This window comes from Carettochelys insculpta, chromosome 24 (genome assembly GCF_033958435.1).
Source record: "Carettochelys insculpta isolate YL-2023 chromosome 24, ASM3395843v1, whole genome shotgun sequence".
In the NCBI taxonomy this organism is placed as follows: Eukaryota; Metazoa; Chordata; order Testudines; family Carettochelyidae; genus Carettochelys; species Carettochelys insculpta.
In genome coordinates, this window is record NC_134160.1 from 12,852,333 (window position 1) to 12,880,093 (window position 27,761).

The window sequence follows — 27,761 nt, forward strand, 5'->3', positions numbered from 1 at the left end:
TTCACAAAAACTCAGCTGATGGAAAAATAGCCCAGGAAGAACACAGATCTCTAAATTATAGCATTTATTCTGAAAAAGCATGGATATTTCAGAGGCCCATTTCACAGTTCTTGCTCTCAGATGATGGGTTTGAAATACAATGTGACATGGCTTTATATCAGCTGCAACTGCCTTAATATCAAATGACACCTTTCAGTTTCCCTAGGGATTGTACATGACAGTGTTGAGGTTAGCAGGGGCCACCAACCAGGGAGGAGGCATACACAGTAAGGTCTCAGAGTACACGACCCTGCTGTTACGCGTCCGACCCCGATTCCTATAGCAAACCCTGTACCACGCTTTCCAGTTGTGCTGAACTTGCTCCCCGGGCCCTTATGGCCCCAGCTCTGCTCACCACCTGCGCACAGCTCCCGTTCACTCCCCACTCCTGCCTCAGGCTTTTGCTCACCACCCCTTAGGTGCGGCTCTGGCTCTGGCTCAACCTCCCAGTCCCCAGTTCAAACCCCCTGCTGGCTCACCACCTGTGTGCAGCACAGGCTCACCTCCCACCCACGCCTAGGTGGCTCACCACCACCCCCAAAGTTTAAGCCACCCGCCCACCTCTGCCCCACGTGGCTCCAGTTCAAACACCCCACCCCCGGTTCGATGCCCCCTGCCGGCTCACCCCCGTGCCCGGCTCTGGTTCAACCCCCACCCGTGGCCCAGCTCACCACCTGAGCAGGGCTCCAGCTCAACTCCACCCCTCACTGCCCTGCAGCCCTAACCCCCCAGACTTAGACCCCCCCCGCCTGCCTCTCACGGCCCCACCCCACTGGTAGGCTTAACCCTCCCCAACTGCCCCCGCCCCAGGACTTACCTTTCTGCTGCTTCCCCGGCTGCAGACAGGGTGTTCTGCTGGGGAAAAAAGCAAACCCCCACTTACATGAAATCTGGGTTTACACAAGGGCGCGTGGAACTTAACCCTCGCCTACTTGGAGACCTTACTGTATAGTAAAACAGGCAGTTGCCCCAGGGTGTGGAGATTTAAAGGGCTACTGGCCACTGCTACAGGGCAGCCAGAGCCCCCGGCCCTTTAAAATACCACCAGAGCCCTATGAGGCACTGAGGGTTAGCTGCCCTAACCCTGCCCCTTCTGCCTGAGGCCTCACCCTTTTTAGTGGGCCTAATGCCAAGCCCCTCCCCCATGTTGCCCAGTGTCCAGAAGAGTGTCACCAGGCCTGGGGGATGAGTCCTTCTTGGGGAAAAAAGGCCACAGAAAGATAAACAGAGACTTCCTCATTTAACGCACTCCCCGGAGCAGTTACACTTTACTGCCAGGGCTGCGTTAGCCTCTTGTCAGGAGTTCCAAAGCCCTCCTGCTTGGGTGACTACATCCAAGCAGATCACTCCTATTTGTGTCCTCCTCAACTGGCTGATTTCACCAGCAATAAGCTGACAAATTTTGTTTCTTCCTAATTTCTGGGGCTCCAGGAGCTGCACCATCGCTCGCCGTAACTTTCATTGCAAAGCACCTAATGTGAGCCAATGTGAAGAGGATCCGGCTCCAAAAGCCAAGAAATACTGTTGCTCCTCAGTACCATCAGTTACCCACGTTAGTCTCAGATGTGCCTGTTATTTTTTCAAGTGGGCAAAGTTTACAAATGTTTAGAGATTCTCCCTCTTCAACCGCTCCCTCCTGAAGACAGGGCTCACTGAAGGACATGTGTTTGAAACCAGTGTCATCAGAACTGGCTGTGATTCAGCTCCCTCTTAAAACTCCTCTGGAAACAAAAAGGCTGCATGGTGGTCCCAGAAAGCAGGATTACATGACTAGTATCTGTTTAGATGAGGTGAACGGCCTCATGGAAGCCTCCAGCGCAATCTGGTAGTCCTTCAGAGGGACCTCTGTGCACACTGGAGCAGTGAGCTGCCCCTTATGAATAAGATCACACAGGTTCAGAATCATCCCAGTCAATCTGTCCTTGTCTGCAAGGGAGAGACAGAAGAGAGTAATTGGCCCCTTCCAGCACTGAAGGTAAACAAGACTCACAGTACCCCTACCCTGAGGAAATGAGATGAGACAATACAATAACTAAAAGTGAGTTGGTCTTGGCTACCATGGCCACCTAGCAATACAGCCCAGGAGAGCAGACTTCAAGTGCAAAGCTCCCTTGGACAGCAGCTGGGGATGGGAGCAGCTGTTCTCAGTGTCTTCAGCAATTCCTGTTTAACTCACTGGCTTTGGAGGTAAATGCCTCCAGTCTCTAGGCTGGTACAAGGCAGATGATTCCACCTGACTCCCTTGTGCTGACTGCAGGGTTGCCAGGTTGGACAACTGATTTGTTCTGTTGAGGGAGGAGACACACCCCTGTGATGTTTTTGTTCTCAGGTGTTATGCTACAGGTAGTTCGGTAGCCTCCTGGTTGAGTGCCTGGCCTGCTCATTACTCTCAAAGTTACCTGCCACTTGCACTGCAGCTTGGTCAGCAGCCATCTGGCACACACTGCTTTGAACCTAAGGCTGTGGTTAGGTAGCTTCTGCCCAAGCCACGCAGCCTCAAAGAAGAAAGAGCCTGAAACGTGTTCATTGCAAAATGCCTGACATTTTTTTTTTTTTTTTTTTTAAATCTCAAGTGCTGAGCAACATCAGAGTGGAGCTGAATCCCTGGTCCTGGACCAGTCACACTTGTTTAAATTCAACGTTGCAGTTTGTTGTGGTTTCCTGACCCAATGTACAAATAGATGCTTCTGTGCCACTCTGCTGAGGCCAAGGGCTGGTCACAGACTCCAGGGGTTATACAAGACCTGAACCTGAGGGGCTCAACAGGGGAATGAAGGAAACTTTCTCAGTCAAAGCTTGTCATCAGCTTCACTCAGCTTGTGTTTTTAGATGTCTAGAAGCCCAGAGAGCAGACCATTTATCTGCTCTTCAGACGCTGAGTTTGAGGGCTTTTTTGGCAGTATTTCCCCAAGAGGGCTTTTACTAAACTAAAACCTGGCAATTCTGCAGCCTGTGTTCTGGGCTCTGTGTTCCTAGGGCCTCCCTAACAACAGGGATGAGGGAAACATTATCTCATTGTCCAAGTGGGACTGGAAGCCAGACATTTGAGGGCTGATTCCTGTTCTGACAACAACTCCTTCTGGGGCTTTGGACTAGTCACTCCATTTCTATTTCTCAATCTCCCCACCAACAGAAGCAGGGACAGCGGAAAAAGGGGGACCTTAAGAGAATATGTTAATACTATAATAGAGCTCCTCTGGGCTACGTCCCCACGGAAATGATCTTCAGCTTACTCTGAGTTTGGTTTTTCTTCCACTGGGTCATCCAAAACCCATGAAGCTTCACATCTTTAAAGATGAACGCACTCTGTAGAAACAAGGTAAGACACACGATGATTCTAGGGGAAACTGTTCACTATGTGCACTCTTCAGTCTGCTACACTTGGGCCATAGGTAAGATTCTCCTCATACAGCAACTTTACACGCTGTTGCGAGTCTGACAGCCACTTTCCTGCTGCTATGGAGACCTGCAAGTCTGCCCTCCCTGACACTGACCACTGCTTTTAGATGAGCCTGAACTTGGAGCAAGTTCACTCTGACAACTCTGGTTTGTTTGTTTTAAATTTTACGTAACACCTGTATAACCTTGTTCTCCTCCGCAGTGCAGTGGGTACTAAATCTGAGCTCGGACCAGGGTTTGGTTCACTGAGAAATCATCACGTTCTTGCCAGACCGGTCATAACTGCAAACCAGCATTTTCTGTACTGTGACTGTTTTGTGGCAATAGAGAACATCAGGCTCTCTGGCTGTTAGTCAGGGTCTGCATTTAAAAATCCCCATTCAGGGTCCCCACAGTCTGGTGGGTATAGGTTAAAGATTGTTCTGTTCTGGCAAGAGATGCTATAGCTACTAATTCCAGGTCAGAGCAAGGGTTGACACAGGGGAAAATCTGCCCTCTGTGTGCACTTCAGTGTGCAGACAACTTCTGCAATAACGATTTGCCTGGCAAATACTGAAGTGACAATGTGCAGTGGTTGGGTCAGTCCCATACCCCAGGGCCAGTCACTTCATAAATATGGCCAGGAGCATGACCCACCCTAACCCTGTAATCACCAAACAGACTAGAATTAGCTCACTCCTGCATATTCTCAGAAGTTGGATACCATGGGGCATTGGTTCTGGTGTTCAAATGGCCCAGGGAGATAGTGTTGGAGCACCAGGAAATGAAGTGCCTGCTTCATCCAGTCACTCATAAGGGGAGCAGTGCTGCCACCTGGGAACTGAGGGGGCTGTAGGGAGCTAGGGAACAATGTCTAGATATGGTGAAACCAGTTGCTTGCAGTGGATGTTATGCCTGGAAAGTTTGGGTGCTGTGGAGTAGGGCTATGAGATGTGAATACAGAGAACATGTAACATACAGCAGGTACTTACCACAGGGACAGTCACAGGCTGTTTTGCCATCCCGCCGTATGTAACCATGGTTCCCTTCTGTCTGTATGGAGAGTCAGGTGTCAGACAATTAATGATGTCTCTTTATATGGGTCTTCAACCAGACCTGCTTTCCTCCTCCTATTCTGAACCCCTGCAGATACAGATGCTTTCACACAGGGGGTCTGTCAATTACTTTGTTGAACAGCTACTTTGTTACTCACTCATTTTGCTTTCTGGCTTCCCCTCATTCTCCCAAGAGCCATTAGCTGAAATGCTGACCCAGCGTTAATGGACTCCGCTTAATGCAACAGCCCACAGGGGAATGAGTGAGATACCACAGGGACTCCACCCTCAGAGCTGGGTGTGACTATTAACTAGCCATTAGAAGTCTGTTGCTGTATCATTGGCCAGGAAACTTCCCTAGAGTTTCTGTAAGGTCTTAGATTTCAGTCACTGTAGCTTCCGAGAACTGCCCCTGCCCCCCTGCTTAAACGAGTGACATATGACGTAATTTGAGTCACAAACTCAGACAGAAGGGATCACCGTGATCATCTAATCTGACCTCTTGCACATTTCAGGCCATGGACCCTCACTCACTCACCCACTCTGGAAACAGACCTCTCAGCTCTAACTGAGTTACCCCAGTCCTCAAATCATGGTGTAAAGCATTCCAGTCTCAGAGAATTCATCACTGATACTAGTTTAAACCCGCAAGTGAACCATGCATCAAGGTCTTTGCTGGCTGGATGTGGGGAAAGTCCTTACTGAACCCCAAATGTGACCATCGGTTAGACCTTAAGCACCTGTGGGCACAACCAGCAGGCAGACACCCAGGAAAGAATTCTCTGTAGCAACTCAGAAACCTCCCCATCCAGTGTTGGGGATGTTTGCTACAGACAGTCAGAGATGAACCACACAGCATTGTAGGCAGTCCTCTCAAACCATCCCCTCTATAATTGTATCATCCTCAGTCTTGAAGCCAGTTAGTTTTTTTTGACCCCCACTGGTCCCAAACTTTACTAATGGCTAGAAACCTTCCCCTAATGTTAAGCCTAAACTTGTTCATGGCCAGTTTATATCCAATTATTCACCTGATCCCAAATGCTACCTCCAGCGTGGGCAAACCAATTCTTTGAACAGGTATTTCTCTGAGTGCTAAACACAACAGCAGCACTTACTGTATGTGACGGAGCATGTCAGTGGTACTTCTTCCTCCAACGCAATTCAGAGCTAACCGAGGCTTTGGGACTTTCTGAAAGAGTCAGTTTTACAGACAGAAAAAGGAAGGCTCAAGTCAGATTTCTGTCCAGCAAAGAAGCTTTGGATCACCATATTTTGAATACAAGGGTATCGTCTCTTGGGGTTAGAGCTCCGAGTGCTGAGGGAAGCAGGTTCACATGCTTTAGTGCCAAAGGTTGCTTAAACTAAGAGCAGATCCAGAATTGTACCCAAAGCTAAATCAAACTAAAGAACAACTTTAACCTGATAAAAGGAAAGAGCTTAGTATTTTACTCCTGTGGAACTCACTGCCTAGGTTCTGATTGAGGCCAAGTGCCTAGTATTAGAAATGACACTTATATGAATTAATGAGAACATTCAGTTACAAGAGAGGACAAAGAAAGGGACATCAACTCATGATTTAGGAAAAAGGCTCCAATCCTTAAAAGATATTTATGCCCTTAGTTTCCAGTGATGTCAGTGGAAGGTAGAAGCCCAAATAACTGAGAATCTGCCCATATGCCGATAGATTAGGAAAGAGTTTGATTCTTGTGTCTTTCCCTACAGCACCTAGTACAGGCCACTAGACTAGATGGACCACAGGCTGATCTAATTTGCCCATGGAGATATTCCTGTATTATCCCTGGATCCAGGTGATTAGCTTCCTGCCTCCTTCCTAGAATTCTTCCTTCTGAGAGCTCATCACTGCAGTACCTTAAATAAGTCGTTCATCTCTGGCTTTCTCAGCATCTCTTCTGTGACGACATGGTCTGCACCAAGGGATGTCAGTCTGTGTACCAGCTCCTGGAGGTTGGGTCTGGGCAAAGAGAGAGATTGGCTGAAATAACTAGCAAGATGGACAGCGCTCAGCACGGTCCTTTGGACAAGTTAGTCCATTTCTAAGAGCTATAAACTCTAACTTGTGAGAAAACTAGACTCAGCCCATGCCTCGGGGAAGATGTTCCCTCCTAAAGGGAAGCCTCTTGTGGGGTTTTCTTCTCCTCATTTTCTTGTCCTGTTATCAACTGACCACCTCACTCCCACCTCTGGTCCCTTAGATTCCTCCCACAGGTTTCCTCATGCCATGCATGAGCTATCAGTCCCTTAGCCTCACCTTCAAGGCTCTAGGTGGTGCCACCCAACCTTCTCCTCTGCTTCATCCCAGCCTTCACCTTCTACACTTCCTGAGAACAGCTCCTAGTGTCTCCTCCTCCCGCTCTGTTCTGTGCCTTCCTCCATGCGGTCTCTACACAGGTGCTTCTCCTCTCCTAAAGTTTCCTCCCACAGTGCTTTCCATGCTGAACTCAGATGCCAGCTCCAGCAATTTCTGCATATGATCTGCCCCTGAATGCTCACCCACAAGCTCCAAAAAGGACTTCCTGTCTGCTCAGAGTAGGAGCCAATTAGTCACAGAGCAAGTCACTGCTTCTCCATTCAGTACCTATTTTACCATGACCACCAGCTGCTGCGGCTCCCACAAATCAAACCTCGCTTTCCAACTCTGACAAGAGAAAGGGATGGGACCAGCACCACTGTGAGAAGGGACAAGCCTCATGAGCAGGCCACACTGAAGACTCCTGGAGCACCTTGAAGACTAAGAGATTTATCTGGGATAAACTTTCGTGAGTAAAAATGTTGAATCTGATGAAGTAGGTTTTACCCTTGAAAGCTTCAGGACAAATAAATTTGTTAGTCTTTAAGGTGTCCCAGGAGTTCTCGCTGTTTTTGCAGATACAGACTAACATGATTACCCCTCTGAGACTTTACAGTAGAGACATTTAATACGTTCACTAATAGGAGGCAGGGCTGACCCACAAAAGCTCATGACCTAATAATAAAGATGCTACAGGACTGCTTGTTACTTGTAATCACTGAGTGGGCAGCCTCATGCAGAGCAGAAAGGCAAGCCCCACTGTGAAGAATTCTTACTGCTGGGTTCAACTGCCCCTCACAGCCCATTCACACACAAATGAAGTCTATCAACCAATATGAGAGGTATCATTCAGTTTTACAACACAGGTTCTCGGCCTGTTTCAGTCTGTTTGAAGACTGGAGACAAACTGATGCAAGTACTGGGATATTGATCCTTTTACCATTTAACCTGTCCTCTCCCCACTCTTTCACTACTGTAATTCCAGCAGGTAGGGTTCCCTCATGAAGATTCATATCAGAGCAGTTAAAGTGAAAACTCTGAGTCGGATTGTGAAGCAAACATCTGAATGGAGATGCTCTCAACTGGCCAGGACACACTCATCCAGCCCACCTCCATCACCTCCAACAGAGAATCCCCTTCCACCCACCGATAATCTAACTCGGACACAGGCAGAATGCAGGGGGAAAGGAAAGGGAACTGAACAAGCCATGACAAAGCAAGAAATGTTAAAACTGTCCTGATTTAACAAATGACCCAGTTTGTAAGTCTCTGAAAACTGGTGCTCACCACACACTCACCTATCTCGAATCACATTAATTGTTTTGATGCCTAAAGCTGCTGCAATCTGAATAACAGCTTGCCCCACGCCACTATTGGCTGCATTCTGGATGATGGAATCACCTGCAGCAAAATAAAGAAACCCAAATCAGCTCTGGCTTGAAACAAATTTAGTGCTGAAGAGAGGTGTGGACACCTTCAGGGCTGAGAACATGCTCAAGGACAGGTACAGAACAGACTTTCTCCCAACAATTCTGTTGAGTCAGCTCTATCAACAAGAATACAATTCAATTGCTTTGACAGCTAGCAAGGGAGATTTCTAAGGGCTAGCTAGAGTCAATGGAGGTAGTGGGTTTTGATGCAGAGATGTTTCTAAAAGCTGAACTCATCAACTTATTTCATACAGGTCCTTGAATGGGAACAACCTTTCAACCACTATGACGACATTTAAACTAACAAACTACAGTTCAAAGGCTCAGTTCCTTCATTCATCTGAGACCTTCACTCATTATAGACAAATTAATGAAGGCTTTCTTGGAATGGCTTTGATTTAGATTTATACTTAGCAGCCTATTAGGAAGTGGGCCTTATTTTCCCATAGCTTGCAAGGAGGACTTGCATCTGACCTAAAACCTTGAAGGCACCTGATACTGATCATAAAATTTGGCCCACATATCAAATCATTCATTCAAATACTTAAATACTCCATCAGCTTCAGCTCTTAAGCTCCCTGGGCACACTGTGATGGGGTAGCTAAATTGCATGCTGATTGTGATAAGATTAAGGGGCAACAGAAAGCCTAGTTTGCCCATTCTGTGGCGCCTGCAGGAGAGACAGATAAGGACAGATTAGATTCAGCTGGGGAGAACCCTTCTGCATAGTTCCTAGAAAGGAAGGAATGCAGGGCAACAGGGAAGAAAACACAGGAAAGAGGTAGTTGGGCATTTCTCTCTCTGGAATAGCTGTGCGCAGGAAGGAGCTTGTACCTTGAAAGAGGGAAGCTGGTGAGATGGAGACTCCAGAGAATCAGTGCTAAGGATCAGTAGCTCAAGACAAGCCATGTCACCAGAGACTAAACCCTCTGAGGCAGTGGTCTGTAATAGTGCGAGGAAGATGCAAAGCTTGAGAGGGGGTCAAGATCCACGAAGTACAGAGACGAGGGAGAGTGGAAGAGTTTCCATTGCTTTGAGCGTGGACACAGTGTCACTTGGCCAGAGGGCCAAGTGAGTAGCCAATCACAGGAGTCTGGTGAAGGTGGAGGAGGCAGAAGGGCTGCAGTGCTCTAGGAGGTGGTGCTGTAGAAGAGTGAGCTATGATAGGGACCATATCTTTGGCTGTGTTTATGTAGCACAGTGCTGACTTGGCTCCTGAGCATTGCACTATAAATAATAAAAAGTACCAGCCTATAAGGTAAGAAAAAAGGTGCAGGTTTGCCAGAGGTCCAGCAGTCAGTGGTAGAGCTGGAGATAAAACTCACAGTATTGTTTCCCAAACCCCTATTTTAACTACTCAGTCTTGTATTAATGCACATGGATTAACTGTTAAGAAGAAGGAATCTGTAAATTCTGTTAATTTGTTCACTGTAAAGAATCAGCTTCATGTTAGGCAAGTTACATTGAGCAGGCTAAGTTCCAATGTACCTGGCTCCAAGGTCTCAAAATCAGCCAGCATCCGATAGGCTGTACAGGGATTGACACTCAAGGTAGCAGCACACAGCAAAGGGATGTTGCGTGGGATTTTCAGCAGGCTGCCCTCACTCAACACTGCATCTGTTCGCCATGTTCCTGGATTAAAGGACAAGGATTATTCAAGCTATGAGAAGCATTAGAAAGATGCAGGCAAGTTGAGCAGGTAACTGATCAGACAAAATTTTCAGGCCAAATAAAACTGGAGAGAGAAACGTGGCCCTGAGGTCTAAGCACAGGCTATACAGACAAAACTCCTGTATGTCAGTCCTGGGTTCGATACACAGTCCCCCTCTGGCTTTGGGGAAGCCACCTGAAGCTTGATTTTCTTGAGGTGCTAACTTATCTATGGACATGGTTAATGAAGCCGCTAGCATCTCTTGTCTGGTGTACACTGAATGAGGCAGGATGCTGCAACTGCCTTTATTAGCTTGGCTAGCACATCTCATTCCTATTTAGGAATTTTTCCCCCTTATGTCATGTCTTCATTTATCTGCACCAAAGCAAAAATGAAAGTAGTCAAAGACAACTCGTCTTCCCCTGCAAAACATAAAATTGCTTTAAAACTGACCAACAAACCGTGAAGGTGGCTAAACAAACACTGACCACTCAAAGACGACAAAAATTGTAAAAGCTGTCTGAGGCCCAAGGCCTAGCTAACAATGAACAAAACATGGCTAACATTAAGCAAAGCTAAGCTGAGCAAGAGGCGGGCCCCTAAGAACAGAGCTGCGCACATATAGGGCTGAGAATGCAAAACACTAATTGGTAATCAGCCCAGGTGCAGAACAATTGGTACCAGTCAGAAGTTGAAATCACAAGGCACCACCAGCTCATTAAAAAAAAATCTTCATGCCAACTTCTCACAGAGACAGACCCAGGCTCAGGAAAGGGTCTCAAATGACAGCGTGATGGCTAAGAGATGATCTAACCAAATCACGAGGTGCAGGGTGATGGGTAGTAACACGACAGTGTCGAGGGTGGCAACCTGGTACATCAGCAGTGAGGTGCACTTTGTACCTGTATATAAAGTGGTGTCTTGGGTGGGGGGGGACCATCTTTGTCTGAACTGGGGGCAGTGGAATTCCCACTAGTTGTGTCAGTCCATTGTGGCAAGTACATATGTGCAGTGTATCAGTACTTGACGACTGTTATTTGTACCTTGCTTGACAACAAATCCTGGCTGGGTGCCTTCGATCCTTACCTGGTCATCAGTGAAGCTAAAGACCCATGAGGATGCTATGGCAGCAAAACCACCAGAGTACACAAACAATAGAAATATACAAAACACAAAACCTGGTAGTAATGGTCAACGGTGACTACACAGGTATCCGCTGGAAAAATAATGCAGCAAAACACATTTCCAGAAAGTGTTTGGAATGTACCAGGAGAACTGTGTGTGTCCAAAAGTGAAAGAAGTAATTAGGGAGACAGCCATTTTAGACTGGATTCCAGTCAGCTGGGAGGAACTGATTTTGCATCTGAAGGGGAAAGCCAATCTAGCTGAAAGCGATCACGAGATAAGAGATTTCATGAGGTTAAGGAAAGGAAGGAGTAAGCAGCAGAATAAAGACGATGGACTAAACCCTCCTACCCCAGTTCTTAAACTCCGACTTGGTAGATAAGGTTCCAGGGGAAGATGAATGGAAAAGAAGTTCCAGGAAAGTTTTCATTTTCTCAATGGGACACTGACTGAGGCACAACTGAAAACTGTCCTGATGAAAAGGAAAAATTATAATAATAAGAAGTCAATTTGGCTCAATCAGGAGCTTTTTAATGACCTGAAAAATCAAAAAAGAATCTACCAAAAGTGGACAAACTGCTTAGGACAAATGCAAAAGAATCTTGCAGTCCCATTGGGACAAAATCACACAGGCTAAGGCCCAATATGAGTAACACCTAGCAAGAGATATCAAAGGCATTAAGAAGAGTTTTTTTAAATAATCCAGGAGCCAAAGACAGAGAAAGGAAAGTGCAGGTTCTTTATTTAGTGTGGAAGGAGAACTAATAACTGGTATATCAACAAAACTGAGGTTTCTAATGCTAATTTTGGTTTGTTTCCCCTGCCCACCTCCCAGCTGTGGATTGTCTAATTTCCGAATTCATTAGAAAAACATTTTAAAGTGAAACCAGAACAGAGCAAATGGACTTGGCCAAGAGCGAGCCCCTCTGAATTTCTGGCCAAGAGACATTTGTTTTGAAACCCCTATCCCGCATTTCATATTTTTATTTATAGACTCTTCAGAAGACAACAGCTGATAAACACAACAATGAACCTGTTTATATCATGCTTACCACCCAAAGCCTTTAGAAAGGTGACAACGAGGAACAACAACACTCAGAAATGACACTGCAACTACGAGAGGGGAGCTATAACCCAGTGGTTTAAGCACTAGCCTGGGATGGTGATAGGTCCTGCTGTGAGGGCAGGGGACTGGACTCAATGACCTCTAATGGTCCCTTCCAATCCTGTGGGACAGGTATAATGCCATAAATTTACTTCAGGGGAGGAAGGTGATGCAGTAAGCTTACCGAACAAGTGAAGCAGGGAAGAATATGAGGGATAGCTCAGTGGTTAGAGCATTTGCCCTTGTAAACCCAGGGGTGTGAGCTCAGTCCTAGAGGGGGCCTGTCAAGGATCTCTGGGGCACATTAGCTTTAAAAAAAAAAAAACAAAAAAAAAAAAACCAGATATGGTCAAGTGTCTTGCTGTGAAGTGTCCTCTCAAGGTCCCTTCCAGCTCTAAGAGATATGTATATGTCATATGCAAGTACAAAACCCACCTTAAGTTATAGGAAGTACAGTTTAGAATGTAAAATGTTGCCAATACTGTAGAGTGTTGCTAAAAGCGTCCCAGGAACTTCCATTATTGTAAGTGGTCTGGAAGACTCACTTTATGTACTAACTTGTGCTAACTACTGAATCACCAACATCGCTTCTTGCAGCATCTGGATTTTCTCTGGCCATCTCCGTTTCATGCAGATCAGAACAGTCTCTACTTAGCTTTGAATTCTAATGAGATCATAACCTGAGTCAGTATGGCTGCATAAAATACAGAGTTTAAAATCTTCAAAATACAAAGAGAACAATGATTAAAGCAGCATAAAAATAGATATGAAGTCAAGTGCCTTGTGCAACTCTACTGACTACACAGATGCTTCTCCTTTGAGAAAATACAACCAATTACAATTACATTTGCAATTTGACTAATATGGTGCTAAATGGATTCCAACTGCTGCTTCCCTTGCCTGGAACAATCTCTAATGCAGGTTTTTGTGTGTGTGTGTGTTTTTTAAAATCACATCTGATTACACGTAATTGCTGTAACTAAGCTGTGTACAAGACTGAGGCTGTACAAAGCTAAAGCAGCATTTCAGAGAGTAACAAATTTGCTACAAGATGTCACATTATCTCCAGGTGTTTAAAATCTCATAACCCCTCCATTCAAAGTGTTAAACTACCAGCTCATCAGGCACAGCAGGTGGATACAAGCTGCAGTGGAAGGGTGGTTAGGGCAGCACACTAGGAAGAAAGGAGAAAGTTCATGGCTTGTGTGAATCACTCCTCCGCTCTCTCCCTTCCTCAGCCAGGAGCAAGATTCATGCACATACAAGCCGTGTACTTTTCCCTCACTCCCTGACAGTCAGTGGAACAGGAAGAAGAGCAAGCAGCATCTGGAAACACATGGCTGTTCCTCCCTGCTGCCCTCCTGAAATGTTACCCTTGCCATGAAGTCAACAGAATTATGGCTAATTATGGGGAAAAAACCTCACCTACTGGTGCATCTATTGGGATAACCCAGTCCCCAGGTTTCAGAGAAGTCACGTGACTGCCAATTTCTACCACTTGTCCAACACCTTCATTCCCTCCTACTGCAGGCAAGTCAGGAAGGAGGGCATAAGTCCCTGCAAGAGAAGCAGAAATATCCCAGCATTTAAAAAAAAAAACAAAAAAAAAACAACTTCAAGCTGTTCTCTCAAGTTCTGTTCTGCGAGGCCTGGTTCCCCACTCCTCCGGCTCTGGGGTTCCAGTCCTAATTCCTGTAACACAAATCCTCTCGGACACATCATGAAAACTTTGACAGTAGGCTAATGTAATTAGCGCCATGCTATCAAATGAGTAATCAATTGATATTCCGAATTCGTTTCCAAACTGAAGTTGTTTGTAAGCAAAAAGTCAATTCAGACAGAAAAAGCAAGGTTACCTTGGATCATATTGATGTCTGCTGGGTTGACGGGGGCTGCTAGCATCTTCACATGAACCCCAAAATGACCTAGTTCTGCTCGCTCTTGGTCTTTTAGCCTAATCAAACAAACATACAAAGTGTTACAGGTTGATCCCCTCTAATCCAGCACTCCCTCATCCAGCAACATCTGTAATCCAGCACCATTTAATTAGTGGATGACTACTTATCATGGGTGTGGACAAGTTTCCTGCAGTCCTATAAAGTTTGTTCACAGCCCCCAGTCCTGGCTCTCAGTGTTCTGTGCTATTACTTAGCTGTAATTTACCCCTAAATGTCTTCTAAGAGCCCAGTAAGCAGTGGAAGTGTTGGTAATGCTGCTAGACAATACTGACCTCCTGCAGTATGGCAAATTCTCTTGTCCAGCACCAGGCAGGTGCAAAGGGTGCCAGATTAGAGAGGTTCTACCTGTAATACCACTGGATTTTGTGTAACAAATGTCTTTGGCACAAGGTGTAGCCTGGAACAAAGACCATCCCATGCCACCTCTACCTGGGGCTGGCCCAACATGTTAGACTTCCATTATGCAGCAAGGATCCCAGAATTATGCAGCAATGCGTATCTCAAGCCTTCTGCCCTACAATGTACCACCCCCACCCCACCCTCAAGCTAATCAGCAGAGCTCTGCCACACTTCCCCTTTGGTAAGGAAACACTAACTCATTATCCCCTGGTCCACCCCCAATACCTGTTAGTACAGTGGTTCCCAACCTTTTCACTAGTGCAGACTCCCAATCACCCCACAAACTGTTTATGGACCCCCCTCAAAGCCTATTCTACATTCTATGGCCGTTTTTATTTATCTTTATTTTTTTTTCCAGCGACCCCCTGCAATACCCTCATGGACCCACAGGGGTATGCGGCTCCCAGGTTGGGAACCACTGTGTCAGTACATCTAATAACAAGCACGTAGGCTTGTTTCCCAAGAATGAGCAACAGCTTTGTCCATAGCTCTTCAAGATGACTGGAGCTGTTTGTACGTCTCAGAGATATTGTCAGAAAAGAGCCATGCACATGCTTAAGGGAAAATTTAGGCCTTTTCTGTATGGAACGAGTTTTGCAGCCCAAATGAAGGTCTGAATTTACACCAGTGTAATTACTGACAGGGCTGCTGTGTGTGGACACATGGACTGCACGTTACCAGTCATATACCAGAATAACTGTCCACATGGGAGAGTTATATTGGTACAAATGATGAAACTTTCGGACTGTGCAGCCACACAACTGTACAGGGAGACCTACTGGTTTTACAGAGATACACAGCACAGATGTACTGGCAAGGTGTAAAAAGATGCTTCCAGATGTGATGCAAGCCAAGCTTGATACACAAAGGAGAGCTGTTCCAGAAAGCAGGAGTTACAAAGGCAGCTCTAGTACCAATGGTAGTGAGATGATAGAAGGACACACACAAGCCTCGTGCTAAATTATTGCTGACCAAAGGCTCAGCTGAAGTAAACCCATTCAAGGTTTTAAAAAATTAGGGCTTTAAAAAAAAAGTCTCATCTGTATGAAGCATTAGTGGAGTTGAAGAGGGTCTGAGGTGGTGCTTGCACATTAGCTGCCAGTTTTAAGAACTTTAGCTATGATCACATCCTGTTCAGTGAGCATCATTAGAAACAATAAATTCAATTCTTTTCATAGCTTGTCCTGTGCTGGCAAAGGGTTCCCCCTGTAAGCTGCACAGCTGATGTACTGATAAATCTTGGGGGTTTCAATTAAACAATACAGTAAGGAGTACTTGTTAGCAGGCTTTTAGCACTTAGGAATTTGCATCCTGTAATCAAAGCTGCTCCAAGGTTTTAAGAGGGCTGAGAGCAAAGTGTGCTTTAATGCTTTCAAGAGACCTGGGCTCATTTTCTGACTGGGTTCATAAATGAAACAAGACTTTAACCTGATGTTGGCAGGCCCTACGCGAACACGTGTTAAGGAGATCACAGTGCCCCTTGCCTTCAAACCATTTGCCCACGTTCCAAAGCCACCGTACACTGTGTCAAACCTTCCCCTGATGTAACCAGCTAGTTACCTCTGGGGGGACTGTGACCCAATTCTGTCATGGACAGCAAACTCCTCCAGAGGGCCCAGGCCTTGAATGGCTCTTGATCAAAAAAAGCAGGGGCTGGGATTCTCAAGCAAACTCAGATCCTTGAAGAAGGATCCCAGGTAGATAAGTCCTACAGACTCATTCTTCTGATTGTACTGCTCTGTTCTCTCTCCCTTGACTCAAGCCTTGTTTGTGACCTACCAAGTGAGCCAGCTCAAGGCTTCACTTAAGATGGACATGCATTTTAAAGCTTTCACAAGGTATGAGATACAGCTGTTCAAAGGTTAGCAGGAGATTTAAATGTTTCTAGGACAGGAAGGTTTAGCAACTGCATAGCATTGTGTTCATAACACCAAGAGCAACCAACCTATCTTCCCAGCACCCTTCTGAGTATACTTAGCCCCATTTTGCAGATGGGAAAATTGAGGCATAGATGCTACGTGCTTTCTCCCAGCCATGGAGGGAGCTGGTAGGAGCTCCAAGATTAGAAAACAGCTCTTGGAATCCCATCCATGCTAGTTGCACCAAAACACGCTCTCCAAATCAGAACTGCAGTTATCAAGTTAACTTTTTTAATCAAGGTGGAAATACTTCAGATAAGGTCAACAAGAAGAGAGATACCTCGGCAGAGATAGGTAGAGGGAGGAGAGATACCAGGATGCCTTCGGGTGGAATGGCAGTTTACATATGAGTCAGTAACGAAGAGAGCCTTTCTGGGGACACATGGAGATCATTCAGTCCTGAGTAAAGGCCCAAGCATAACAAGGATGTTAACTCACTTGTTAAAACGTTTACTGAAGGGACACAATACGGCAACACCCAATGATAGAGGGGACCATGTTGAATTTTCTGGATTTTGTGGGTTCAGTCAGATCCTTAAGGGGGAAATTGTGGCAAAATAAACTGAGACAAGATGCCTTCATTGTTACCCTAACAGAGGTTTTGTACATTTAGCCTCTATGCAGAGAGCCTGGGCAGCTGCTGTTGAGAACACAGACCAGAATTACTGGAATTAGCTCTGACAGAATGCTATTTCAACAATTGTTAAGGCTCTTCAACTGAAGTTCTAATGACCCCATTCAAAGCAGTAAGATCCCAGTGATTTAAATCAACAGATCATGGATACAAGGACTCCTTTATAGCCATTAGCGTCAATGGGAATGTGCACACAACATGTACATCTATCAAAGGCTGCCCGGGAAAAGGTAGCTGAAGTCCTGCACAGCTTGCATGCTACCCTCAGAGCAGTTTTGTTGCTTGGCTCTGCTGGGAATTACCGATTAGGCTGTAGTTAATTGGTACACTGGATGCTGTGGGTGGCTGTTACGCGCACAATACAATTGCCACATACTTAATTTTAACTGCCTTTCTAGATGGTGAATGTTTCAGTTTGTGTTTATTCTCCTCGCTGTGTCTCCAGTTCTACTCCTTTGCCTCATTATACGGAAACAGTGGAACAACAGGCTTTTTACAAAGAGGCGCTTAAAGTCTGTCTGTCCCAGCTTCCCTGGAAGACAACTCTCTGAAGCCAATGGAAGAGTACAAAGGATTCAGGATCAGATCTGACGTTTGCACATGGACATGTGTTTTAGGTGGAGGCATGGAAGAGGGTTCATTGGAAAAGGGCAGGAGTTTATTTTTATTGGGCTGTTGTGTTATTGCTTATGCTAACATAGCGCTCTCCCAGCAGGAAAAAGGAAGTTTTTTAAAGTGTATGTTCTGCATATACAAGCTTGCTGTATTTTAAAGTAGAACATTTTGACTATTTTTTTTAAAAGTTTCTTGACATTTCTTCGGGCTCTGACCTACATTATAGATCAGTGGTGTCCAAAAACACTTGGGCAGATCGCCACACGTCCCCCCTGCCCAGCTAGGCATCCTACCCCTCTCCCTCCTGCAGCCAGGCACCCTACCCCCGCCGCCCACCAGCAAACGGCCAGTGAGTCACCAGAGCCGCACTGCCCCAAGCCATGCCAGCCACCCAAACGCCGTGCCACGCCAGCCGCCAGAGCCCTGAGCCACACTGCTGGAGCCCCAAGCTGGGCCGCCCAAGCTGTGTGGCGCACATGGAGAACAGGAAGTGTACTGGACACTGATTATAGATTAAACGTCTGCATAAAAGTCAAAGGCCACTATATTAAGGTGAGATAAGAAAAAATACGGCAACTGCAAAAATCATGATGCACATCCTTCCAGTTTGTTAGAGGAGCTGGAAATATCATTCATACCACCTTCCTTCTGAGGATCTCAAAGCACTATTAAACTTAAGTTTCACAACATCTACGGCTGATAGACAACTGTCTTCCATTTTCAAGCAGGAAAACTCTCAGGGGCTAGGTCTACACTTGCCCCCAACTTCGAAGGGGACATGTTAATCAGGGTGACAGGAAATTACTAATAAATACTGCAGTGAATATGCAGCACTTCATTAGGCTAATCCTCCCCTGTGGCATATTCACTACAGCACTTCATTAGCAATCTCCCGTTGCCCTGATTAACATGCCCCCTTCGAAGTTGGGGGCAAGTGTAGACAAGCCCAGGGTATGTTTACACAGCAGTTATTTTGGCACAATGGCCACTATTCTGAAATAACTTTGCAAGCATTTACAAAGAAAAACTGCCATTTTGAAATAATTTCAGAACAGCGGACAGCTTATTTCATATTCTGTAAACCTCATTCTACAAGGCATAGCGCCCATTCCGAAACAGAAATTTTGGAACAGGGGCCATGTAGACAAAAATAGGGGCTATTTTGAAATAAGCTATAGTGCTTCCAGGGGCTGTTCTCCAAAACAGGCTCTATTGTGCATGGACGCTCTATTTCAGACTAACTGAACACTATTTCAACAAGCATTTTGTCTTATTTTGAAATAAGCTATTCCAGAAAATCTCTTCCAGAACAGCTTAAGAACATAAGAATGGCCATTACTGGGTCAGACCAAAGGTCCATCTAGCCTAGCATCCCGTTTGCCGACAGTGGCCAGTGCCAGGTGTCCCTGAGGGGGTGGACCAAAGACAACAATCAAGTGACTTGTCTCCTGCCATCCATCTCCAGCCTCTGACAAACAGAGGCCAGAGACACCATTCCTACCCCCTGGCTAATAGACTTTTACAGGCCTAACCTCCATGAATTTATCTAACTTCTTTGAACTTTCGTATAGTCCTGGCCTTCACAGCTTTTCTGGCAAGGAGCTCCACAAGTTGATTGTGCACTCTGTGAAAAAGAACTTTCTCTTATTAGTTTTAAACCTTCTACCCATTCATTTAATTTGGGCTGGGTCTACACTAATGCCCCCCTTTTGAAAGGGGGACACTAATAAAACACTTCAGGATAGGCAAATAGGAATAAGGGGATTTCGAAGTGTGCGGGGTCCTTTCAAAAAGGATCCTGTGTAGACAAGCTGTGCGTAATTGAAAGTGGCACTTTCGAAGTGCTGAAGCCGCCATTTTGCTAATGAGGTGCTGCATATTCATTGCAGTGCCTCATTAGCATACCCTGAAGTGTCTCATTAGCATCCCCCTTTTGAAAGCGGGGTGCTAGTGCAGACCCAGCCTTGGCATCCTCTAGCTCTTATATTATGGGAACAAGTAAATAACATTTCTTGATTCACCCTCTCCACACCGGTCATGATTTTATATACCTCTGTCATATCCCCGCACCCCCGGGTCTCCTCTTTTCTAAACTGAAAAGTCCCAATCTCGTTAACATCTCCTTGTATGGTACCCTTTCCAAACCCTTAATCATTTTAATTGCTCTTTTCTGAACCTTTTCTAATGCTTATTCCAAAATAATGCTGCTGTGTTGACATAGCCTCCCTTATGTGTTTTTCCCAAGTTTACCTAGCAAGGCTATGAAAAATAATGTAAAAGATCACAAATGATTCCATCAAATGATTTAACCTCAATCACTCTTCTTCTTTAAGCAGTGGCAGGCATCCCAAAACAACCCTTCCATGCTGCAGCTAGAATCAACTCATTCAGCTGGATTCTGACATGTTTATCATGAGCGAGGCCCAGCACATCTGGGCCTTAAACCAGGTTAGCATGTCTGCAGTTCAGCAGCACATTTCCATCACTGAGTTTGGGGAAAGGTTGGAAATAAGAATTTGGACATCAGCTGCTAGTGCCAGGAGGAAGGGTTGTGGTGTTGCCCCTCCCACAATGCAGTGCAGCCATTTTGGGATGGAACTATCCTTGCTAAAGTGGTCCTAGATATACAGGGAATCCCACGAGCAGCCAGTAGAGAAATAATCCTTTGTGAGTCCTTACTCTAAAATTTAGGGTGGAACAAGATTTTAGAATTACAGTAAACCCTCAGTTTTACAGACCCCGAGTTAGCAGACTTGGGAACAACAGACCCCCTTGTTTCCAAAGTCCACTTAACCAGGGCCCATAAAACCCTAAATACCCACCCATCTCCCCCCAACATGGACTTACCACTGCAGAGCCACAGCTACTGCCTCTTCCCCTGGAGTCGCCACACGCTCCTCCTACCAGAGGTAATGCGCATAGGTGGGCAGACGGCACTCACGTATGCACCCCACCAATTGTGGGAGGAGCGTGTGGCGGCTCCAGCAGAGGCAGTGGCTCTTCCAGGTGGTGGTGGCTCTTGCAGCCGCACCAGGGCTCCCAACCATGGTGGGGCCCCCAGCAGCGGTGGCAGACTCCAGCTCCTCCTTCCATTAGTCCATTAAATCAAGGGTTTATGGTAATTTATAACTCCATTGGGAAAAAAAATGGTTTTATAATGAAAAATCTGTCAGGTCATTAATTATAACAGTACTAGCAGAGCACTGCTGCAAACACCCAACTTGTTATTATGCCATCTGGCTGAATAATGGTCACTAGCCTTAACTGAACAGGAAATGGTGTAAAAAATCCACTGCATAATCTACGAGATGTTGGGCATGTATTTTACTGGAAGCATCAGTATAAAAAAAGCTTTGATTTCAGGAGGAAGTTGGATAGTGTACTGGCACTTTCAGAAAGCAGTAGAGTGTTCTGAGAAATGGAGAGCTGAATCATCGTGATGCAGGATTCAATCTTGTGCAACAAATAGAGAAAAAGAACAATTGGGGACTTGTCTAAGGGTGTGTTTACACAGCAGGCAGGAAACATGTTCTAGCCAAATCCCCCCACCAGTCACCTTGAAACACTTGGATACCTGCAGATAGGCCCCCAGAACACACACTTGCTGAGTCATTCAGGGATATAGGTCCAAGCGCACAAATCTAGGCTGTTTTATCCAACTGCGCCTAGAAGGACCAAATCATAAGCCCACCTCATTCTCTTTTCTTTAACAAAGCTCAAATAAAGAGCACAAGATTGGACCCAGAATTCTTAAGGACTGGAGCTTCAAGACTTTCAGGGCGCGCTAGATGCCTTCAACTACCATTGTTTTCTCAGAGCTGATGCTGCATAGCAAAGCACAGGACTATGGCGAACATGACGCACTTTCACACATTTAACCAGAAGGAAAGATGTCCATCTGCAAATGCTGGCATACCAGATGCAAGTGCTTTTTCTTTGTAAAATGTGACTTCCTGTGACTAGACTGGACCAGGAAATCCTCAAGATTTCTTCCCTTACAAAGGCCACATTTTACAATACATCCAAGTTTAACCCTCGCACCTCAGAACACACCCTCTCACTTGCACTTTTCAAAGCTGAAGCCTGTACTACAAATAAGCAATAAGTTCGTACTCAATTTATTTCACTACAGTCAAAAAGGCCTTGGTTCTAAAATACAGCACCTAGTTTGACATCTTTTTTAATTCTAGCTGAAAGTTACCTAGGCTCAGCATTTCTTTTAACTGTAAGGTTGATTATCTTCTTCTTCCTTGAGGAAGAGGGGACTGGATTCATCACACCTATGACTGTTATATCTCACAAGGCAGACAGCATCATGTCTACTGAACACACAGTTCCTGTCTAAGTACTGGGAAGATTTTAGTAGTCAGCTAGTCTTAGAAAGAGACAAAAATAAGAATAAAAAATAACTTTAAAAAGTGATTTAGGGTGTGTCAATGGGAGATTTAGCCTCTGACAGAAAATAAAAAACTTCATCTGTCCTACGCTTGGCAGGTGGGGGAGGGAAGGGAGGCAGAACTATTTCCACAAAAAGAGGATGTGATTCAGCAACATTTTGATAATCATGGAAACAGCAATTGTGTCTAACATTTCCAAGTGCTTAACGTTTCCCCTCAACAAACAGAATGTAGAGAATATTAAGGGAGCCAGTTAAAACGCTGGTGTTTGAGGACATAATGCCACTTAAAGGCTCCACTGGATGAAGTAGTATAAGCCTCGTCTAGAATACATAGTTCTCACAGCAAAGCTGTGTCAGCAAGGAATATGGAAACAAAAGATCCCCTCCTCCCATCAAACCAACCTGGTAATGCTCACAAAAGCTCTTGGCTACAACTACAAAAAGAGGGTTTTTCCAGCAAAATCAGACTTTTGTCAGAAAAAACGCACAGAGTATCTACAAGCAAAATGTGCTTTGTTGACAGACTGTCAACAAAATCTGGCACATCTGCTGGCTGCGCTGTGCTTCTTCGCGTTTAGGTATAACCCTTTTGTCGACAAAAGAGCCATGTAGACACTGGGGGGCCCTTCTTTCGATAGACAGGGCTTCCAGTTCCCTGGGCAGCCCTGTTTGCTGATATGCCAGTTGGTCCTTCTGTCCAGAGAGCAGCCAGACAGTTTCTTGCTTTTTTTTGTGTACGGATGTGATCTGTCAACAGAGGTTTTGCTGGAAGATCTCTTCTGATGGTGACTTCTGTCAACAGTGTAGCCCTGGTTTATACACAGTTTTACCAGCAAAGGAACCTTTATGCTGTCGGAGGTTATGTTGTTTGCAGAGATGATTGAGATATGCTGGCAAGACAAAGACTTTAAGTCTAGACTACAGGGATTTATTGGCAGAAGTTTGTGTTGGAAGATATCTTGTGACAAAACTTCTGTCAACAGCTCACATCCAGACCTCAGGGTGGATCAAAAGAGAGATCCATTCTGTCAGAGAGCAGACAGACTGCCTGGCCACTCTACTGGCAAAACGGCACAGCCCCGGATTGTTGTTAAGTATAAATGGGACACCAGAATCTGCAATTTCTTTCACTAGGGCAAGTGCATGCTTTTTGGACTGAAGGTTAAACCTCTCCCGTCTGGCACCCTCAGGACCTGATCAGTGCTGAACAAGAGAATTTGCTAGACCATGGGAGGTCAACATTGTCCAGCATATTATCAACACTTCCTCTGTTTACTGGGCTCTTAGAAGAGATTTAGGGATAAATTACAGCTAACAGCACAGAAGACTGAGAGCCAGGACAGGTATCTGTAAACAACCTCTATGAACCCACAGGAAACTTGGCCGTACCCATGACAAGTGGTTGTCCAGGTAGCTAAAATCATGCTGGATTATGGATATTGCCAGATGAGAGAGTTTCAGATTAGAGGGGTTAACCTGTAATATATAAATAGACCTAGTAATGCTAATTCTCTACATTGCCCACACCTTGAATTCTCCAGAGAAATATATAGAAAAAAGTCATAATTCAGAATAAAAATCATGTTCAAAATCAATCTCAAAACAACATATATATGGCTGCATCTACACTGGCACAAATCTTTGAAACAGCCATGCTAATGGCCATTTCGAAGATTACTGATGAGGCGCTGAACTGAATATTCAGCACCTCATTACCATTAGGATGCTTCCGGCCACAGCGCTTCGAAAGTGCTGCTTTCGAACCCCTGCGTGTCAGCGTGGCTACACAGGGGTCCTTTTCAAAAGGGCCCAATACATTTCGAAATCCCCTTATTCCCCTCAGATGATTTCAAAATGTGCGGGGTCCTTTCGAAAAGGACCCCTGTATAGTTGTGCCGAGCCGTGGGTGTTCGAAAGCAGCGCTTTTGAAGCGCCACAGCTGGAAGCGTCCTAATGCTAATGAGAAGCTGAATATTCAGTTCAGCACCTCATTAGTAATCTTCAAAATAGCCATTAGCATGGCTATTTCAAAGATGTGTGCTAGTGCAGACACAGCCACATACCAGCATCTTCAGAGTTATACTAACTCTTGCTAGTGTCCAAAATATGATATTAAAAAGTGGTAATCTCAGAAGGTGAAAAACTCCCAGTGAAAAAATCAATTCTATGACTTGTCTGCTAGCTTCTATTATAAAGAACTTTAGTTTATGATTCCAAGTGACTTAGAAATATATTACTAAAGATACAGCAAAAATCAATATCAACTTGGTGGTTCCAGCTACATAGCATCACACTTCACCAAATGCTTAACTGTGGGAAACAAAAAATCCCCAGCCAAGTGTGAAAGGTCTAGGAGTTTTTTAAATCAGTCAGATGAGCCACCCATGCCTAGTGAGACTTATGCACATAGTGACGATGGAAATGACTGTACAAACTTTAGTGACACTGTCATCTTGGAGAAACTACATCCACCTAAAAATGTTGCATATAATTAAAATAGACCACCTGAAACCATGGCAATGGAAAGTTAGCAAAATGATTTCTCTGCTCCTCTCTTCTTCCCCCTCACCCCCAGTTGGTTTAGGCATTTGGCACCACTTTGTGTATTGTCTGTCTCATTTATATAGCTCAGCAGTTTTCAATCTGTGGTCCAGAAACCAATTGTGGTCCACACACTGTCAAAGGACCCCCCAAAAATGTTGTTACTCTAAAGTGGCTTTAAACTTGTGGTCTTCAAATACCCAGTGATCTGCAGACTCTGGCTAAGATTTCCTAAGGCCTCTCTGAAGCACCAGGCCCTGGAGCAATGGCTCCCCTTTGCCTCGCCCATCAGTGGGCCTGCCTCCACCCCACATTTCTATTTGAAGTTTGTTAGGTGTCTGCAAACTACAAAAGATTACAAACCCACTGGTAAAGCCAATCCATTTTACTGCAGCTGACTCTTACAAACATTATAGGGGAGCAAAAAAGCCCCATGTTACATTTCTTCAAACAAACTTACCCAAAAAAAAAAGTTTCAAGAGAACTGTATAAAGAATGCAAATTTTTCATTTCAAACCTCACAGTGTGCCTTATGACTTTATTTAACCCATTCAGTACTGGAGGTGGTAACATGCACGTAGTACAGACAACACAGTAAGAATGTGAGTGATCAGGGTCATATGGCAAGAAAGAACAGAAGTCAGGAGTTTCAACTTCTCCCTTCAGTCAGTGCCCTCATCATCCCCCAGATCTCCAGAGGGGAACCCCACAGAACATCAGCTACAAGAGCAGCAGGCCAGATCCCAGTCTCAGCTGCACTGCATTCATCCTGGAAGAATTTCAGTGAAGTCACTTACACCACGTTCACAGCAGCACAGATGACATGGGACTTTGGTCTGTTTGCCTGCCCAGACCCTAGAGAACCACTGGCCCTTCCCATTGCTTTACACTAGGACCCAGCCTGCATCTTATTAGGATCAGAATAGGGGACGGGATGTGAGGAGCTCACACGTGCATGTTCTAGACACTTGGAGCAATGCATGTGCCGTGGCCCCATCACTATCACACCCCAGCTGGAAGTACAACAGGAGTGGCCATGGCACCAGCCAGCAGGTCTCCTAATGCACTGGCAGGGCAATGGCATTCGTTGGGGACCCCTCTTCCTGAACACCCCACACCATATGGGGAAACACAGGAGACAAACCCATGCAGCCAAAGCAGCAGTTCTGTCAGATATGCCCCACCCACACCTCAGGATCTCCCTCTACTCTCCCACCTGCCGAGGAGCAGACAGCCTCTGTGGGCCCCTGGGCGAGTAGAGGAGCAACCCCACAGTCCTGGGACTGACAGCAACGAGCCCACAGTGCTGCTAGGAGCACACTAAGCCCCGCCCCCAGCCCTCCGTGCTGCCCGGCGCGCACAGTGCCATGCCCCAGCAGTGATACAAAGGGCCAGGGTCCAGCCACCAGCGACCGAAGCCCTGGACCTTGAGGCAACGCCGCCCTTTGCCGCTCCTGTCAGTGGGCCCGGCTACCCACTGCCTCCCGTCCTGCCCTTCTCTGGCCCTCCAGCCTGGGATCCCCCTCTACCTCCTACTCCCCACCACACACCCACCCACCTCCTCCAGCCCTGCCCCCAGCCTGGGATCCCCCTTTACCGCCTGCCCCTCAACCTCCGCCAACCCTGCCCCCCAGCAGCCCCCGCCAGCCTTACTCCCCGCCCGGGAGCCCCCTTACTGTAGGACCCGAGCCGGCTCCCCGTGCCGCTCGTAGACCAGCGCCAGGGAGCGGGCCGGGGCCGACGCTGACAGGGGGCGCAGGAAGGCGGCCAGGAGGGGCCGCACCCCGCGGAACAGCCCCATCCTCTTCAGCAGTCGCGGCACTCAAGTGCCCCAGCAAAGAGCGTCACGGCAGGGAGCCCCGCCCACAGCCCGGAAACCCCTGTTTGTCCCGCCCACTGCCCCATCGCCCCGCCCCTCGCTGCAGCTCGCCCTGACCACTGGCTGGAGAGCCCGCGCCTGGCTTAATTAGCCCCACCCACTGCCGGGGAGACCCCCCCCCCTCAGGTTGGCCCCACCCACCCCTCTGAGTGAGGTGGGAGTTTCCCTTCAAACCCGCGGAGGGTGCAAGGCCCCAGGTGGGGCTAAAACGGCGGAGAGCCGCTCCCAGCCCCGGCCGAGTGCGCGGCCGTGCCCTGCATGTGGCTGTGCGTGGCAAGTAACCACCCTGTGCGGGGTGCAAACCGGGCCCGAGCTCCACTGGGCTCCTGCTACCTGCCCCTAACCCCCCCGTAAGAAACTGAGTTAGGAGTCGGGACCCTGAAACACACGCCAAACGCCCATGTTCTCTTAGCATAAATAAAATTGGCCCCTTTCATTTGTCAGCTGTTCCGGCAGGTCATCTGCAACGGTTTGATCCCAGCTGCTGGGGCTTTAAGAAATAGATTAACATCGCAAACCTGTTTTGGGAGGACATAGTGCGGGAGGCATCAGACAGCAACAGGAGCTGAGCCCATGGTTGTTGGTGATGATAATGTGCCTGTTTACATTATGGAAATTTGCAAACGTTTTGCTACATGAGTGGAATCCCCCTCCCGTTTGTCCTCCTGCACTTCCACAATAGAAATATGCCATACTGGTGCAATTTACTTTGGTAAATTACCTGGCTCAGTCCGCATAAACTCCACTCATTTAAATTCTCTAGTACACTGGCTTTGTGATACTAGTATGAATTTCCTAATGTAGACAAGCCTGTCATCTCCTTTTCAATAGGCTGTTTCATAGGGGAGGGGGAGTTGCTCAGTGGTTTGAGCATCACCCTGCTTAAGAGAGGGTTGTGAGCTCAATCCTTGAAGAGGCTATTTAGGCTCTGGGAGGACTGGATGATCCTCCTGAGGTCCCTTTCAGCCCTATGAGGCACATGATGCTAAACACTAGTATATTTGGGTAGCATAGGCAGGTGGGCCATCCACGTTGAGGGTACCTTCCCCTAACCTGTTATATTACTCTCCCCAACCAACCCAGGTGGGTGTTATCTGTGGCAGGGTATGGCAGCAGCAGGGGGTCATTTGCTCTCACCCTGCACTCACCAAGCAGGTGAGTGCTTCTCTGGTCTGCCATATCCTCCTGGCCCACTTCTCCATCGCAGCTCTGGTCCTCACCATCTGTGCAAAGCAGAGCTCAATGGGGTGGGAGGGTGCCATGGAGCACAGCAGGCTGCTGCTGCTACTCATATGGTGAGAGTAACAAAGGCTCCTGTGTTACAGA

General features: G+C 46.5%; 1 protein-coding gene across 1 annotated transcript; it reads right to left on the minus strand.

Annotated features, from left to right (window-relative positions):
• Window positions 1–846: 846 nt before the first annotated feature.
• MECR (mitochondrial trans-2-enoyl-CoA reductase) lies at window positions 847–26,412 on the minus strand. The gene is made up of 10 exons (XM_074976316.1): window positions 26,233–26,412; window positions 13,948–14,045; window positions 13,517–13,648; window positions 9,699–9,842; window positions 8,079–8,181; window positions 6,342–6,444; window positions 5,588–5,661; window positions 4,410–4,470; window positions 3,273–3,345; window positions 847–1,965 (listed from the first exon to the last, which is right to left on the minus strand). The coding sequence occupies exons 1-10, from the start codon at window positions 26,355–26,357 to the stop codon at window positions 1,802–1,804; spliced, it is 1,077 nt and encodes a 358-aa protein (XP_074832417.1). The 5' UTR covers window positions 26,358–26,412; the 3' UTR covers window positions 847–1,801.
• Between the last annotated feature and the right edge of the window lie 1,349 nt (window positions 26,413–27,761).

What these genes read in the sequence shown, in the direction of transcription:
- MECR (XM_074976316.1), bottom strand. Translation starts at nt 26,357, where the DNA reads ATGGGGCTGTTCCGCGGGGTGCGGCCCCTCCTGGCCGCCTTCCTGCGC. An exon ending in AGCCTGTGACTGTCCCTGTG is followed by an intron (nt 3,346 to 4,409) that starts GTAAGTACCTGC and finishes TTGTTTCTACAG; the next exon opens with AGTGCGTTCATCTTTAAAGA. An exon ending in GAAGAAAAACCAAACTCAGA is followed by an intron (nt 1,966 to 3,272) that starts GTAAGCTGAAGA and finishes TCTCCCTTGCAG; the next exon opens with ACAAGGACAGATTGACTGGG.